The sequence below is a fragment of the Brassica napus genome, chromosome C3, assembly GCF_020379485.1.
Source record: "Brassica napus cultivar Da-Ae chromosome C3, Da-Ae, whole genome shotgun sequence".
Classification (NCBI taxonomy): Eukaryota; Viridiplantae; Streptophyta; class Magnoliopsida; order Brassicales; family Brassicaceae; genus Brassica; species Brassica napus.
The window spans coordinates 69,204,015-69,220,877 of record NC_063446.1 but is presented as its reverse complement, the minus strand read 5'-3'; the positions used below and the strand labels follow the sequence as shown (position 1 = coordinate 69,220,877).

At 32.5% G+C, this 16,863-nt stretch overlaps 2 protein-coding genes and 2 pseudogenes across 2 annotated transcripts; 2 read left to right on the top strand and 2 right to left on the bottom strand.

Annotated features, from left to right (window-relative positions):
• Positions 1-1,499: 1,499 nt before the first annotated feature.
• On the bottom strand, positions 1,500-3,511 carry LOC106384790 (annotated as a pseudogene).
• Positions 3,512-10,716: 7,205 nt separating this feature from the next.
• On the top strand, positions 10,717-12,272 carry LOC125583469. Its single transcript, XM_048750442.1, has 2 exons — positions 10,717-11,147; positions 11,384-12,272. The coding sequence occupies exon 2, from the start codon at positions 11,386-11,388 to the stop codon at positions 12,247-12,249; it is 864 nt and encodes a 287-aa protein (XP_048606399.1). The 5' UTR covers positions 10,717-11,147; positions 11,384-11,385; the 3' UTR covers positions 12,250-12,272.
• A 23-nt stretch (positions 12,273-12,295) lies between these two features.
• LOC125583299 lies at positions 12,296-13,567 on the top strand. The gene is made up of 3 exons (XM_048749951.1): positions 12,296-12,955; positions 13,024-13,340; positions 13,507-13,567. Exons 1-3 carry the CDS (start codon positions 12,662-12,664, stop codon positions 13,565-13,567), a joined length of 672 nt encoding a protein of 223 aa, XP_048605908.1. The 5' UTR covers positions 12,296-12,661.
• Positions 13,568-14,660: 1,093 nt separating this feature from the next.
• LOC125583468 lies at positions 14,661-16,100 on the bottom strand (annotated as a pseudogene).
• Between the last annotated feature and the right edge of the window lie 763 nt (positions 16,101-16,863).

Below are 16,863 nucleotides of genomic sequence, written 5' to 3'. Positions count from 1 at the left end.
TCTACTAGGCAAAGCGTTAAGCAGCAGTATAGCTTGGACCTCCTCGGGTATCTCTATGTTGAGATTGTTCAGGTCCGTTATGAGCTTGAGGAAATCATTGACATTCTGATCAATCGTTCTTGTATCTTGCATACGAAAGGAGTAAACCTTGAGCTGAGCATGAACTCGATTCGGCAGAGTCTTCGCCATGTATAACTTGTCGAGTAACTCCCAAGCTTCTGATGCTGAATTGCATTTGTCTAGCTTCCTCATAACATGATCTCCTACGCTCATGAAGATTATGTTCATCGCCTTCTCATCTCTTTCGGATCTTGCAACTTGTTCAAGATCTCTCTTCTTCTTGGAGTCCTCGTCTTCATCGTCCGTCTTCGTCATCACTAAAGCTTGTGATTGAGGTGACAGAACGTCTTTCAATCCTTGGACGCTTAGATTCGCAAGCATCCGTTTCTTCATGACCCTGAAGTCGCCTGTGCCGTCGAACATAGTCACTCAATTCCATCTTGTGCGTCGCCATTGTACTCTCCATCTTGTCGTAGATCTGGAACTCCGATCGAGAAATCAAAATCGAACACTAACCGCGCTCTGATACCAATTTGTGAAGATCGTCCTATCTTCAACGCAACCTTGACTTGCAATATTCTTCTTCTAGTCTTCTTGAATCAACAGAACAAAGTAGCACACGCGAGATGTTGACCCAGTGTTCACCGCACCACTCCGTTAACTAGGAGTGGCACTATACTTCATCAGAGATGGGATTGAACCAGCAACTGACTAGCCTTCAACGAATGAAATCACAGCTCGAGCCACCGTCTTTACAATTCGTTCACCTTGCTCTCTCTCTCGTTGATTCTCTTGATCACTGATCTAACAACCTAATCAGCTCAAGTGATCAACACTTATCCTCAGCTAACCAACTCTTATACGAATCAAGTTAGCTAACCGTCACACGTGCACAAACCGCACGCGTGTTTCCTAACATAAGAGAGAGAGCCCGGTTCAATACAATTACAAGCTTAACCATTCTAGACCGAATCTAATCTAAACCTAATCTATTGAACCTAAACCGAACGTAAGACTTGTCTATAACTAACACTATTAAGTTGGAACTTGAAAGTCGAAAGTCAGACAGTTCTTATACTTAATATAGGATTTGGTGTCATATCTTCTGACTCATTTTAAGAAAGTAACTGTAACGTTCCGAGCTATCTACAACTATAGCACTGGACACCTGACTGATCCCATAGCCTCTTAGGTGATTCTAAAATATTTTTCTTGACTTAGGCTGAGCAGTTTTGAAGAGTTTCTGTTCTTCGGCCATACATGTCTCCTGAACAACAGCCTCCATCTAAAAACTTCATATGGTATACTAGATGGGATGGTAGGGAAGGTTGTTATTTAGGAAACATGTATGGCTGAGGAGCATAATGGTTTTGTTCCTGGGACATGTGGGTTATGGGCCTATTCACTTCTGTTGCGCCCACCTACGGAGTGAACGGGTCAAAAATCAAACGCATTAAGCTACAAATCTGCTGTGCATTAAGTCATTAACCTTAAATTTTCACTACTGTGAGCGAATTGCTAAAGTTAATTCCATAATCAACTTAGCAAAGAACATAATCTAACATATTAAACCCATAAATACGGCCTTTAGCATGTATGCAAATCCTAAACCACAATGTCTATTTTAATACTAAACACACTGGCATTCCTAATTTCCCATTGTCAAGAAACAAAAAGTTAATAGAAAGAAACATTTAGCACATTGATAACAACACAAGTCTCTTCATCACCCCCTAGTTCAAGAACATTGAATTTTAGAAAACGAAAACAGAAAACAAACAGAGCAGAACACCAAATAGATTTTAAACTCTAAACATCATTTTAGGCTGTTCAGCAGAGCATCCATGTCTGCTCGTTTTTCAGTCAAGTCACTCAATTTTTCCTCAATTTCTTTAATCCGAATCTCACAAGCTTCTTTCAGTGCCTTCTCCAACCAGTCCAACTTAAACCCCGCATTTATAACAAATCTCAGTGCAGAATATGCTTCAACCATATCACTGTTGGAGATTTCCTCAGGAGACTTGGATAGAATCTCAGTCAAGCTTAGTAAGATATTCAAGTATGTTGTTCTCAGATGTGAATTCTTTGCACGGACATTTGATGCAATGTTTGGATGCTTTTCAAACAAAATGTTCACAGATTCTACCTGCAAAAAAAGAAAAACGTTGAGTAAAACTCAAGTGAGAGACACTAAGGCCTTGTTTTATTCTTGTGTTTTTCTTTACTTGTGAAGCAAGGACTTGAAACCCATTGATATCCACGACGTCTGTAGCTACCACTGGTACATCTAGTTCACCTACAACTTCAAGAACATCAACCTCTGCAACAATCTTGAGTTCACCATTCACAAGAAACCCGCTATCTCTGGCATTAAGGTCGGAAAGACGAATGCATGCTGTCCTTCTGATCAAACCAGTATTGAATTTCTGAAAATTCACAAAACAGATTGGATATCATCATCAGTTACATTCTCAAATAAGGCATAGATAGATAGAAACACATATATCACCTCGCAGTTGAGAGACTTCTCCAGGAATTTGATTTACAACAGTAAAGGAGAATTTAGCGTGTCGTCTCCATCCAGAAGGCAAAGATTCAGGATTAGAAACAACCAAATACAGAGATAAAAAACAACTAGCGTGGTCAACTCCTCTCGGAAAGGCGCCAAGACTCCTGCGAGCAAGTACCATGCAAAAGTTGTGTCATTTGCAGCTACGGAACACGATTGTATCACATGCAGACAAGTTCTTGTTCTTACCATTTGCATCGACCGACCACGAATGTACGAGACCGAACACACTTGGATCGCCAAGAGGAGAAATTCTTAATAACCCAAGTGAACTTCTTATCAGTTTCATTCCCCATTGTTCTTGATGATGACTCCTAAATCTGTTACTAGGACAATTAAAGAAAGCACTAAGATTTCGCATGATAAATTGATAAAAGTTTTCTTTCCCTACGAGTAACCGTTTTTGACAAATTATACAGTGTTAAGGAATTAAAAGAGTAGAACGGTCAAAATGACAAAGTATTTACCCCTAAGAGACGCAAAAGATGAAATCATCAAACACTTCAGCCATGGCTTTTTTTTTTTTTTGACATCATAATAGACTAGATGAAGACATGGCTTTTAAAGGCGTCAAATGCTGAAGACAAGAGGATACGGATTGCTTCGTCTCCTCTCCTTATAGGTTGATAAATACTAGTACAAGGGAAACTTTTTTGATAGCGATACAAAAGAAATTTATCTTCCCAAAACTGTTTTTGAAATTAGGAAGTCCAATTAAATGTTTTTTTGTAACTTAAATTAAATGTTCATTAATGTTTTATACCAGAAAATTTGGGATTCCAATACATGTGGTCGATCCCTTATATATTACTCCATCCGTTTTATAATTTAAGTAGTTTTGGCTAAAAGCACAAAGATTAAGAAAATTATTATGTTTTATAAAGTATCATATAATAAATAGGTTAGATATAACTTAACCAATAAAAAATAAATCTATTTAATTTGATCGGTCACACTATAATCAATAAATGTAAAAGTTACCTAAAAATATGAAAACTACTTACATTTTGAAACAAAAAAAATTTCCTAAAACTACTTAGAATATGAAACGGAGGGAGTAATTGATAAGTATTACATCACTAGAATGATTCTTAAAATTCTTAGATAATAGGTTGGTTCATCTAAACATATATTATACTTTTTTATTAAACTAACTTTCAAATTGATTATTTTTTTTGTCAGCAAAACACAGACTCGTATAGACTATGTAAAAAGAAAAGGGGAGATCCGCATCCATATGGACGATTAGTTGTGTACACAAAAATATTTCTCATTCTTTTTAAAATAAAAACTACGGAATTACCTAATATAATTAACATATTTATAACAATTAATGATTATGAATAATAAAGATTTGATAAAAAAATTTGTATCATCTCTCTTTTTGGTTTAATTTTATACTAGGTGTTTTTCTGCACCATGTGCAACAATAAAATTTTATATTTAAATTATATTAAAAAATAAAAAAATTTAATGTTTTAAATTTTATTATTTTAAACCAATATTTTAATATAAGCACTAATTTAGTTAAACATAAAGTTAAGATAAAATAAATAATTTAATTTACTTAAAATTAAATTTAAGTTATATTTAAAATCATAAAATATTTTTATTAATTTATTTTGGTTAAGATACATTAAATTAACTTGTATAAAATAAAATAAAATTGATAATTTTTTTAATAGTTATCTAAATATAAAACTAAACAGAATTTCAAAAATTTATAGATATCAAAAAGAAATAAATGATAGTACGATTAAAAAAATATTTTTTTTTAAAAGATTGTATAACATTTCAAAATCTTTTTAATAATAAAAATTGTATGATTATAAAAATATACTTAAATAATATTTCAAAATTTTAAAAATATTTCATATTTATATTATCATATTATTTAATGACATATTTGGATGGATTTATTATAATGATTATTTATAAGTTATTAACATATTATTAAAATTACCAAAAAATGAAATTAACATTAAATGTAGTATGCCATGTTACATTTAACCATAAGCCATGTCATTAATTCTAGTATGTCATGTCACATTTTTTTGGTGAAAATAATTGTGGAGATGACATTTGTGAAATCACTTCACAAATAATGTATAGGAGATTATTTAACGAAATTAAATAATCACATTAACCATGTAATAAAATATTTAACTTTTTTCTTATATGTTATATTTTGAATTATTTAAAATAACTATAAATTATTAATAATGTTTAAAGTCTCACATTGAAAAATTTGTGACCAATGGTTTAAATTTTTTTGTTATAACAAAATACCAATGATCATAAAACCGTATGAATATAAAGTTTTGTTTTATATATATTCATATTAAATAAATAAATAACTATATATATATATATTTAATATCATTTAAATTAAACTATATACCAAATAAAAATACATAAATATGTTTATTTCAAAATTTGCATTGAAAGCGTATTGAGACATTGATATTTTGATTTTAAAATTTGCATCGAAAAAATTTTACATTGAAAATTTTGTGATTAATGGTTTAAATTGTATGTTACAGCAAATATAAAAATGTTAATAAAATCATATGAATAGGAAGTCTCAGTGATACAAAATTTATATTAAAATATACTATATATCTATCTCAATATCAATGAAATTTAATTATATATTTATAATAAACAAAATGATTTTTTTGATTTAGTTACCAAAAAAAATATTGTCAATAAACAAGAGTTATTATTTTGATTTATGCGTGTATTCTAATTTAATTATGTACATAATACGTAAATAAACACAAAATAAATTTTAATATGTAAAAGTTATATATATATATATCTATACATGGCGCAAGACTTGACCTATTTCATTACTACACTTTACACATTAATGAAAATTTTAAAATAACTTTTTAATATGATTCAGATAGGGTTAATAAGCTAGGATTTTATAAAATGTTTTAGTATGGCGTAAGTTGAACGTAAACCAGTTACAAAAAAAAAAAAAAAAAAAAAAAAAAAAAGTTGAACGTAAACTTTTATAGTAAACTGTTAAAATATAGATAATACAAGGGTCAAAGGGGAAATGATGTAAGAGCATCTCCCATATGTACTCAAACTCTCAAATTTTAAGGTTTTTTGTTCTCTAGAAAACCCTCAAACCCTTCAATTTTGAGGGCTTCAACAATAAAACCTCAAATTTGAAGTTTCACTATTCAGACCCTTAAAATACTATTTACTTTTCATTTAAGTTTTTCTACTTTTATAACTTACATATAATTATGCTAATATTAATTTTTCTATTACTTTAATCCTTATAACTATATTTCACTTGAGTATTCAAATATTTTATTTATATATATATATATATATATGTATTATTAATACATAAAATAAATAAATATGTTAAAATAAAATATAAACTAATATAAACTAATGAGTACTTTGTATGAGAACACTATAGAAATAATAATAGTGAGTAGTTTGTATTTTCAATTTTTATGAATTAATGTATGTATTATATTTATGTATTTTTTGTTCTAATAAATTGTATTAAGAAATATTGTTTAATATTTTCAATGTGTACATATTATTAATCTGTATAAACTTTAGTGATTATAAGTAGCTTATATTAAAGCTAAGGACTAAAACGTAAATTACATAAAATTTTAAAGATACATTTGAGGTTCCTTCTTAGAGTAACTCACCCTCAAACTCTCATTTTAAAGATTCTCCATCCTTAAAATGAGGTTCCTTCTTGGAGATGTTCTAAGAGAAAGTAGAAAAAGGAGGAAAGAGAACCAAGAGATGAGAATAGTATCTTTGTCAAGAGACTTTAGAGCAACATTAACGCAAGAATTCTTAAAAAGAAGTTACTAAGAACATCTTCGAAAAGACTATATATTTTGAAGTTTCTAAAACTCTATATTTGAAATTTCAAAGTGTTCTTCTCCAAAAGCAAAACTTCAAACTTAACTTCAAAATTATTTGTATTTAACACTATAATCCTTATATTTGTCATAATATGTAAATCCATATAAATTTTATATATAACTAGCCCATATATAAAAATACTACTATTAATTAATAAAATCATACACTAAAATATAAATTTATTAATACACAACATAATTAGATATTAAAATATAAGAAAAATACCACATTATTCCATAAAATTATTTCCGTAATACTCCATTTTCAGTTATACAAAAGTTGTTTGGACAATATTTTGGAGATTTTGGAGGTTCCGGAGAAAATTTACCAGACTATTTTTTTTTTTGGTGATATTTCAATTTGTGTAACAATTTTGTCTTCATGTAACTTTTTAAAAAATATACTATTTTTTGTAATATTTTTGTTGTCCAATTCTAGTTTTGAAATATTATAAATGTTATTTTAAAATTTTTATTTATTTTTTATGTGTAAAACTTGAATTTATAGAAAAAGATTAAAATATTTATGAGATATAAAAAATTAAGGATTAAAACGATAAATGAGAAAATACATAAAAATTATAAATATGATGTGTAATTAATTGTAATGACCAAAATGTAAATAAAAATATAAAACTTCAAATTTGAAGTTTTGAAGTTCTTTTTTGGAGAGCAAAAAACTATATATTTGAAGTTATAGAATTTCTTTTGGAGATGCTTTAACACCAAAATATTGTTATTTTGAGATATTATATGGAAACGGAAGCGGATACGCGGAAGCGGAAGCGTATGGAAGCGCAGAACCGAGATTTTTTGAAAAATTAGGAAGCGGGTACGTATTGGAAGCGTATATCCATATGTATATATATATGTATATATATATATATATATATATATATAAAAAAAATATAATATTTTTTTAAAAAACTTAGGACTAAAAATTATATGTTATAAATTTAAATAAATTATTTATTCATTTGTAATAATTTTGTAATGATTTCATATTAAAACTGTGAAAATAGACATAAATTAAGTTTACAAGAAATTATTATATTAATTATTGTTAATGCTTCATAAATAATTGACACAATATATTTGAATATATGATATATGTTTAATAAAAATCTCAATACATAAAGATAATTTATAGTATTAATTTTAATATTTATATATTTATATCCTCTCTATTCATTACTATTAAAATTTTGATTTTACAGAAATTAATAACTACGATTATATTTTTATTGATATTCAACCTTGTATTTTTTTTTAAAGAACGGAAGCGTGGTTCCAAAACGGAATCATAAGCTTCCAACGTGTTTTTAAAAAGAATATTTTGGAAGCGTTTTGGAAGCGAGATTTTGTAAGCTTCCACAAGGTTCCGATTCCGATTCCGGTTCCGAAGCGGGAAGCGGACGTCCGATGAAGCTTCCGTGCAACGTAGGATATCATACGTGTATATGCAAATATATTTTTGCATGTTCGTTTCGTTGCTTTTTTTCTTGTATTACCATGTTTTGTTCTTGTATCAATTATTAATTTTGAAGTTTTTGTTTTGATAAAGTATTGATTTTGCATTTGTATGGATTTTTGAGCATTTCCAATGTATGCCGCTATATTTTTTTCTAAAATAGTGATCTTTATTATAGATGTGGATTTGCTCCAATGTATGACTGTATAATAGAGTTCCTCTATTTTAGAGGAAAATGTAGAGGAATGTTATTTTTTGCCTCTATGTTTAGAGGTGAAAATAGTACATCCCTATATTTTTCTCTGTAAATAGAGGAAATATTATAGAAACATGCATTGGAGCAAATTCAAGTTTATAATAGAGATTCTCTATCTTAGAAAAGAATATAGATGTGAAAATAAAGATGGGTTGGAGATGATCCTAGTTAGATCTAAAGATGATTAATAATAGAAAATGTTAAAAGTAGCGACTGATTATATCTTTGATAAATAATCAACTTTTTGAGGAATTAAGCTATTATTATTTGCATTTTTGTTTTGTACGTGCTATCATCTGTGATGTTATGTTTTTTTTTTGAAGAAAGGGTTTTCATAAATTGAATTGAAATACAACATACAAGCAAGAAAACAGAAGAAAATACAGGGAACTAGAGCACAAAAACTCAAATTGAAACAACAATTCCCACCCGAAAGAATTACTAAACCCAATCTCTTAGTGTTTTCTATCACTAGTAATGGTAGACAACAAGAAAACAATCACTTGAAGACCAGTCACCAACGATAGAGAGAGGAGCCGGCAACAGCTGATAACCCTTACAAACGAAGCTTTCCCCGGCCTTGGCTGTCACATGGCATAAGAAGAGCACAGACTGAATAGGTGGCAAGAGAAGAGCACAGGCCAAGACCAGGCCATTCCAGCAAAGTCGTTAAAAGCGATCAACCGAGCCAAACTCCAAACACTAAAAACTTGAAACTCCCCAATGCGCAAACTACAAATGAAGGGCGGAGTTCATTCCTGGATAGGGTCCACACCACCGGTGAAGGAGAGAGTTCCCGTCTCCAGTTCCCGCAGCAAAAAGTGGGCAAAGTGATATCAACCAAACCGAACCAATAGTTACCTGCAAAGAAGAAAGCAAATTGCTCCTGACGCCAAGAACCAAGCGGAAACTAAGACGACACTGGGATGGAGCAACTTCACCACGAGCTGTCATCGGAAAGCATAACTTGTCGACTCAACAGAGGAACACAACACCGAACCCGCGCATCAACTGAGAACCAGAGGACATAAACTTCTTTCCCAAAGACTGCACACTTTCGGTGACACGAAACCAGCAGCGGCGGAGAGCAGGTAACGAGACCCAAAACAGAGGAGCTACTGCCTACTTGAGTTGAGAAGAACAGAGAGGACGAGGAATGAGCAAACGAAAGGGGGGAGCAGGCTTAAAGCCTAGAAGCGTCAGATGCATAGACACACCAACACCTGAAGACCTCTCACCTACACGCACTGAGACCGGAGAACAAGAAGCTGACAGACGACGGCTTCAGGGCACCGAGCACACCTTGAAACGGAAGAGAACCACCGAACAGTCCCACATGAGAGAGACAAGCGACGGACCGCCCTCAGGACACCCCGAGAAAGAAGCACACCGACACATAACCGTCTCCAAATCCATCTCAAATCTGAAAAATAATCGGCACGATGAAGCTCAAGACACCAGATCTGAGGGATTAGACGCTGCTACCGCTCCACCCGCCACCACCTTAGGTCGACGAACCAGAAACGAGAAGAAAACTTCCGGAGCGCCTACCACCTGTGATGTTATGTTGTTGTCCCAGTCCCGTTTGGTTAGTTATTCGAATGAAAGAAACCGTATTTGTTGCACCCCACTGATGACTGAATATTATGAAATTTTTTAAACTGTGACTGATTTCTTCTTGATAAAATCTTCAGAATCTGAAGATTTTTTAAACTGTGACTGATTTTTTAAAAGTCGAATGCTCTTAGTTTTTCTAATTTGGTTTGATATCAGTTGAAATCTTGATAATAAATGGTTTTAAGTCCTGATTTTACTATCATGTCAATACTCTTCATTATATGCTCTAGGTTTCTTCCGGTGTGCATAAACAAGAAAATAATCTACAGTAGACTGGTTAATAGTTAGATTTTGTGGGAATGCGTAAGAAGAAAGGCAAGCCAAAGATCTTGAAAGGAAGAGGATTTGGTTACATGTGGTCAATTGCTCATCAAAGAAAGTAACTTACTCGCAAACATTAATCATACGTGAAGTACATATCTGCTGAATCAAGTCATCAGCCTTATCTTTTACTAACGTGAGAGAACTGACTAGTAGAAAAATTGTCTATAGTCATGGTAATTTTCGTGACTAAAGCTAAAATTTTGTGACTATATAGTGCATAGACACGAAAAGTCACTAAAAAACCATGGCTATACGATCGTGACCATTTTCTACCGTGATTTTTTCGTGACTATTTAGTCACCAAACTGTCACAATTGGTCACGTTTTCTGTCACAATTGGTGACGTTTTCTTCTTATTTTAAATTTAGTGACTGTTTTTTTGTGACTAATCAAAAATAGCCACGTACATAACGTGACTAGAGCATGGCTATAGACAATTTTTCTACTACTGTTAATTTGATTTGATCATCAACATAGCAAAAAGCAGTTATCAAACAAACCAAAATAATAATAAGACTTAAATTTTTGCGAAATTACCTATAATGATTCAAATGATACATATAATGACTATACTAATGCATAAACTTTTTTAATTACTGTACTAAATCACATGGGTAACCAAAATACAAAAAAATCAGCATTCCTTTGAGTATTAACGAAACTGCCATTGAATTAATTTATAATATTAATTGACTAATATTTTCTAAAAAAGCAAAACCCCTTTGTCAACACTTCTTCTCCTTCCTAATCTCAGTTTTCCTTTTCTCCACATTGAACCTCCATCTCCGACAACCTCATCTCAGTTGCAGTCGCCTTGCGTTTCGTTACCTCCTCTCTAAGCCGGCGTCGTCCCTGCACACGATGAACCCTAACTCCAAACCCTAACTCCAATTTGGCTTCGTCACATCCGCCTCAAAATCAAAGAAAATTGAAACTGTAAGTGCTAAATATATTCATTTCTTAACATATTTTCTTTGATTCCCTGTTAAATTTCAATAACCCTAATTTCCAATTTTATTTCTGACAAATTGAAAACTGGTTCTGTTTTTTTTTTCTTTTCAAAACCCAAATTATCAGATTGAAAATCGATTTGTCTTTTCTAATTTCTAATTTCTCTGTGTATAATCTGGATGAATGATATTTATTAAGTTTGTTCTTGTTTTTTTTTAAAGGAATGGCCTCATCTTCGGGGACCAAGAAGTATCCTCCGCGGCTTTACGAGATTGGTAAAACGCCTATTCAATCTCGGAGCATGAACCACAGTTGTTTTCTGTCCAACCTTCAAGTAATGAAAGAGTCTGTCGGCGAAGACGTTTGGCTTGAGTTAAGAGAATCAGCTGTAGGCGTGATTATCAAGCTGAAGGAGTTGGAGTACACTTGGTCTGCAAAACATGTTCATTATTTTCTGGTGAATCAATTGGCGATTCAGTGCAGTCATGAAGTTTGGTCTTTGATAGAAGACCAGCCATTGAGGTTCTCTCTGTATGAGTTTGAAGATATTACAGGGTTAAATTGTGATCCCTTTGACACACAAGAACAATGGGATGTGGCTCATGAAGACTTTTGGGTGGAGATGAAAGTTCCAATTTTTGAAGGACCCAAGTTGAATGAACTTCAAGCCCTTTTTCCGATCATCAGAAATTGGCCTAGAGAGAAGCGTGTAATGGTTGGCTTGTTGTGTCTACTATCCATTGGCATATTTGGCATTTCAAGCAATAGTAGAATACCTCTGCATTTGGCGAAAAGGGTGATGGATCCAGCAGCTTTCGAGCGCCATCCATGGGGTCGTGTAGCATTTACCAGCCTTGTGGATTCTATTAAAGTGGTGACATACGAAGAAAAGAAGAGTTACACACTACATGGCTGTGTTCATGCATTGCTTATTTGGATATACGAGTCTGTGCCAGGTTTAGGAGAGATATATGGGCATCGGATAGAGGAAGCTGAGGTTCCGCTTCTGTCATGGCATGGTTCTCGTCAGCGTATCAACTTCCCAAACTTCTGTGCACAAGAAAAGAAAAAATATCAGAAGGTATGATTATTTTCTTTGCAATTATTTTTCTTATTTTTTTACTTAATTAGTGTTGTACTTTACAATGCAGATTCATGTAAGGCATATGATTGTAAAGGCAATGGAGGATAGATATCCGAAATGGGGCGAAGATAAACCTCCTGATGATTTGGATAACATGATAGTTGACATCCTCAATGATCAGCTAAACGACAAGTTTTTGGATGTAATGCCACTTACCAAGTGCCGGAAGAGAAAACATCAAGTCAGTGCACCTAGTGTTCCCGAAAGAGTGGATACGAGCCCCTCCACAAAACGAAGGAAGGAGAAAGAAACTGCACCAGAAATGGTATGTATCACGTGTTATTGAACATTTTTGTTTTGTTAGTATCTAAACTTTTTTGGTTTGTGAGTTTTGAAGGAAGAATCTCATACTGATATGCCCATCAACAACGGCATCATACAAAAGTTGGTTGAGGCTGTTAACAACTTGTCTGGAAGAGTAGAAACCATGGATGTTAGTGTAGCTGAAAGGGTTACTAAGACATTGGAAGCTTCTGTACAAGCTCAGGTGGAAGCTAGAATGGCTTTATTTGAGACTGAGATGAAGAACAAAATGGCCATATTAGAGGAAGACATAAATGTTCTTAAAGGGAAGGATGAAGAAAAAGTTACATCCAATGCCGGCAACTCCAAAGCACATGAAGACGACGACGCTTGTAGCAACACGATGGTATGTTTATATTGTCATCTACTGTTTTTTTTTATACAAAATACTAACTGATTTTTTATACTTGACAGTCCTGGATGGTTCAGACAAAAAAAGGTTCAGTTGATGGTTTACCAATACAACGTGTCGTAAAAAAGGAGAAGAAGATTAACAAGACGATGCCAGGGAAAATCGGACATACTCATTGGAGAGTCTCTTTCTTCTCTCTTTCTTGCATAAATCAGCTTTGTAGAAGATCCATGAACCTCTTCTACATGGTTTGGTTGAAGCCCGTATGTAGTAAAGTTTTCATCATCAGATGTTGCTCCATCAGAATCATCGCAGTAATCGAATCGATCACCCTCTTCGTCCGTATCTTCTTCGTCTTCAGACAACGAGTCATCTCCATGTATGGGTTGTTTCTGATCTTCACCAGCTCCTTCTCCAGCAATTTTTTTCAATTTAAACTCCACACATAGCCGAACGTTCTCGACTTTGCAAACACCCAAGAATGCATGAAACTGCCTATCGTTTCCTATTTTCACAGGTGGTGTATTGATGCTTTGATTGTGTAGATTCTGCTTCGGAAAAAGGTACCTCAGTTCCAAGTCGTTTTCTGCAAAATCAACTCCATAATCCTCAAATATAATTTTCACAAAGTCCTCAAATCGAGTGTCATCATTCGCAGCAACTATTATGCTACCTCGATCATTGTCTACTTCAAATAACCACTTAGTTTTCTCAACTTTCCACTTCCCAGAGACGAGAATCATGTGATCCATTATTCTCCTATCAATATGAATTAAAAGATACCGTTGTAGATCCCCATGAAAGTGGACCCAAAATTTATGAATCAGAGGTAACAAGAAGAAGAAGACGACAGAGAACGTATAACCTAATTGGAAACGTGGTGTAATCTGATTCTTAACTTAAACCAACTTTTAAAACTGTTTTAACCGGAGGTTTAAATTAATTTAAACCGAAAACAAATTGATTCCAACCAAAATTAAAAATTCATTTAAACCAAAAATAATCTAAACTGAACCAAGTTATACCAAACCGAAATCTTAGTGAATTTAACCAGAAATTCGAGTGGATAAGTCTGCTACAATAAGTGTGTCTTAATCTGGTAATTAAAATTTGATTTAAAACTCTGCCGTCAAATATGGCAATTTTAAAAATCTGCCACCAAATGAATATAAAAGTCGAACAGAAATTTAAATCGGATAAACATATCTTTCATAAAAATTTATGTCTATTACTCTTAAAAAGTCGGTTGAAGGTAATTTTAAATCGGTCTAAAAAATCTAACTGATACGATATAAAACTGCCAATTTTAAAAAATCTCTCACTTCATTCGATAGACTAAAACAAATAAATCTATTGATGACATTAAATCGGACAGATAAATCTGCTTTCTTTAAAATATATGTTGTAACTTAAAAGTCTGCTACCAAATACACGGCAGATATAAATTTAACAGCATGTTTAATTAACAGATTTATATTACAATAGATTTGTTTTTTTGTCAAATAAATCTGCCGACGAATTTTTTTTCAAAATTTAAATGGCAATTTTGTAATATACCTTTCTACTCACAATTGTAAAAAAGTACATTTTCGACCATAAAAATATTTTAGTAATTTTGAATTTTTAAGATTTATCCTAGTAATTTGACTCGTTTTAGTAAACTTCCCTAAATTTTTTTGTTAGCACTTATCCGACGTGATTGTTTAAAAGTCCGTTCTGGATTCAGTTACTTTCAATCGAGAACGAACAAGACTCTTATTCTTCCCAAAGTTCAAGAACATTACTTTGTAGAAAACTAAAAAAGAAAAACAAACAGACCAGAAAGACAAATAGATCCAAACTCTCAACGTAATTTCAAGAACACTAGCAGAGCATCCATGTCTGCGCGCTTCTGAGTCAAGCCATTCAACTCTTTTTCAACTTCTTGAATCCGTGTCTCCCCAGCCTCTTTCAGTGCCTTCTCCAGCCAGTCCAACTTAAACCCCGCTTTTGCTACATATCTAAGAGAAAAATACGCGTCAGCCAGATCACCGTTGGAGAGTTTCACAGGGGACTTGCATAGAATCTCATTCAGGCTTAGTAAGATGTTCAAGTATGTTGTTCTCAGATGTAGATTCTTTAGACATAAATTTGAAGTAAAGTTTGGATGCTTTTTAAACAAACTGTTTACAGATTCTACCTGCAAGCAAAAAGAAAAATATTAGGATTTGTTTTATTTTTGTATGTTTACTCCTTATTCAGAACTGTTTTCCTTACTTGTGAAGCAAGGACTTGAGACCCATTGATATCAACCATTTCTGTAGTTTCCACTGGGACATCTAGTTTACCGACAACTTCAAGAACATCAACCTCTGCAACAATTTTGAGTTCATCGTTCACCAGAAACTTTCTACTATTAAGGTCGTAAAGACGAATCATGAAATCATAACCCAAGGTGTGGTTCTTCTCATCAAACCAGTGCTGAGTTTCTGAAAAATCGACAAATTTGATGATCTCACTGCCATATCATTTTCGAATAAAGCATGACATAAATGTTCAGAACTTGACAGGGAACTATATATATGTATATCACCTCGCAATTTTGAGAGTTCTCCAGGAATTTGATTCACAAGAGTAAATGAGAATTTAGCTTGTCGTCTCCACCCAAAAGGCAAAGATTCAGGATTAGGAACAACCATATACAGAGACAAATGATCTCTATGATAGTTTTTTCATTTGGGATAGGCGAGAAGACGCCTGCAAGAACAAAACCATGGAAAGTTGTGTCATCTGCAGCTACCTATCACATTTATAATATGTAAACAAGTAGTTAATTCTTACCTTTTACAGTATCAGATCTATAAGAAGAAAAAGATGAGAAGTTCTTAACAACCCAAGTAAACTTCTTATTAGCCTCATTCCCCATTGCTCTTGATGATGATTACTAAACAGTAAACATACAAGTCCTTTACTAGGACAATCAAACAAACCAAAACACAAACTGAGATTACAAATGCTAACAGTTGCTTTCCCTAAAAATAATCATGCGTGACAAATCGAACAGAGTCAAGGAAATGAAAGAATAAAACAACCAAAGTGGTTAAGTGTTTACCACTGCGAGACGCAGACGATGAACTCATGGAACACTCCAGCCACAGCTTTTAAAGGCGTTCAACGCTCAAGACGAGAGGAATACGAATCGCTTCGACTCCTCATTGGTTGATAAATACGACATGGGCCTGTTTTGGCTAACGATCCAAAATAAAACTTGCAGAAAATAAATTTATCTTCCCGAAACAATTTTTGAAATGAAGAAATTTCATTAAACGTTCTTTAATGTTTTTATACCAGTGAAAAGTTTTAAAAGAAAAAATATAATGACTTAGACCATCTCTAACCCATCTCTATTCTATCTTTATATCTTATCCTCTAAACAATATTTGCGAAATGATTTTGTCACATGTCTTCTTTAAAATCAATTTAACAAAACAAATATGATATGACTAATGAAATTGATGACATGACTTCCAGAAAAACATGACATGGATAATTTTATTTAATGTTGATTTATATTTTTGACAAACTTATTAGAATAAGGTAATAATTCATATATTACATTCAATATTGATATTTCTTTTTGGTAAACTTTTTTTAAATAAGGTAATAGCTCATGCATCATCAATAAATATATAGAAAACACCTAGTATATATTAAAAGAGAACAATTACAACATTTGAGGTAGCCACGTGTTATCACCACAATGATTATTATAATTCTTAGAGAAATAAGTTGATTCATCTAAATATATAATAAGCTTTTTATTAAACTAACCATAAATTAATTATTAATGTTTTCAATTTTTTTCTTAAATAAAAATTTACGGAATTTTCTAATGTGGCTAAAGTATATATGACAATTAATGA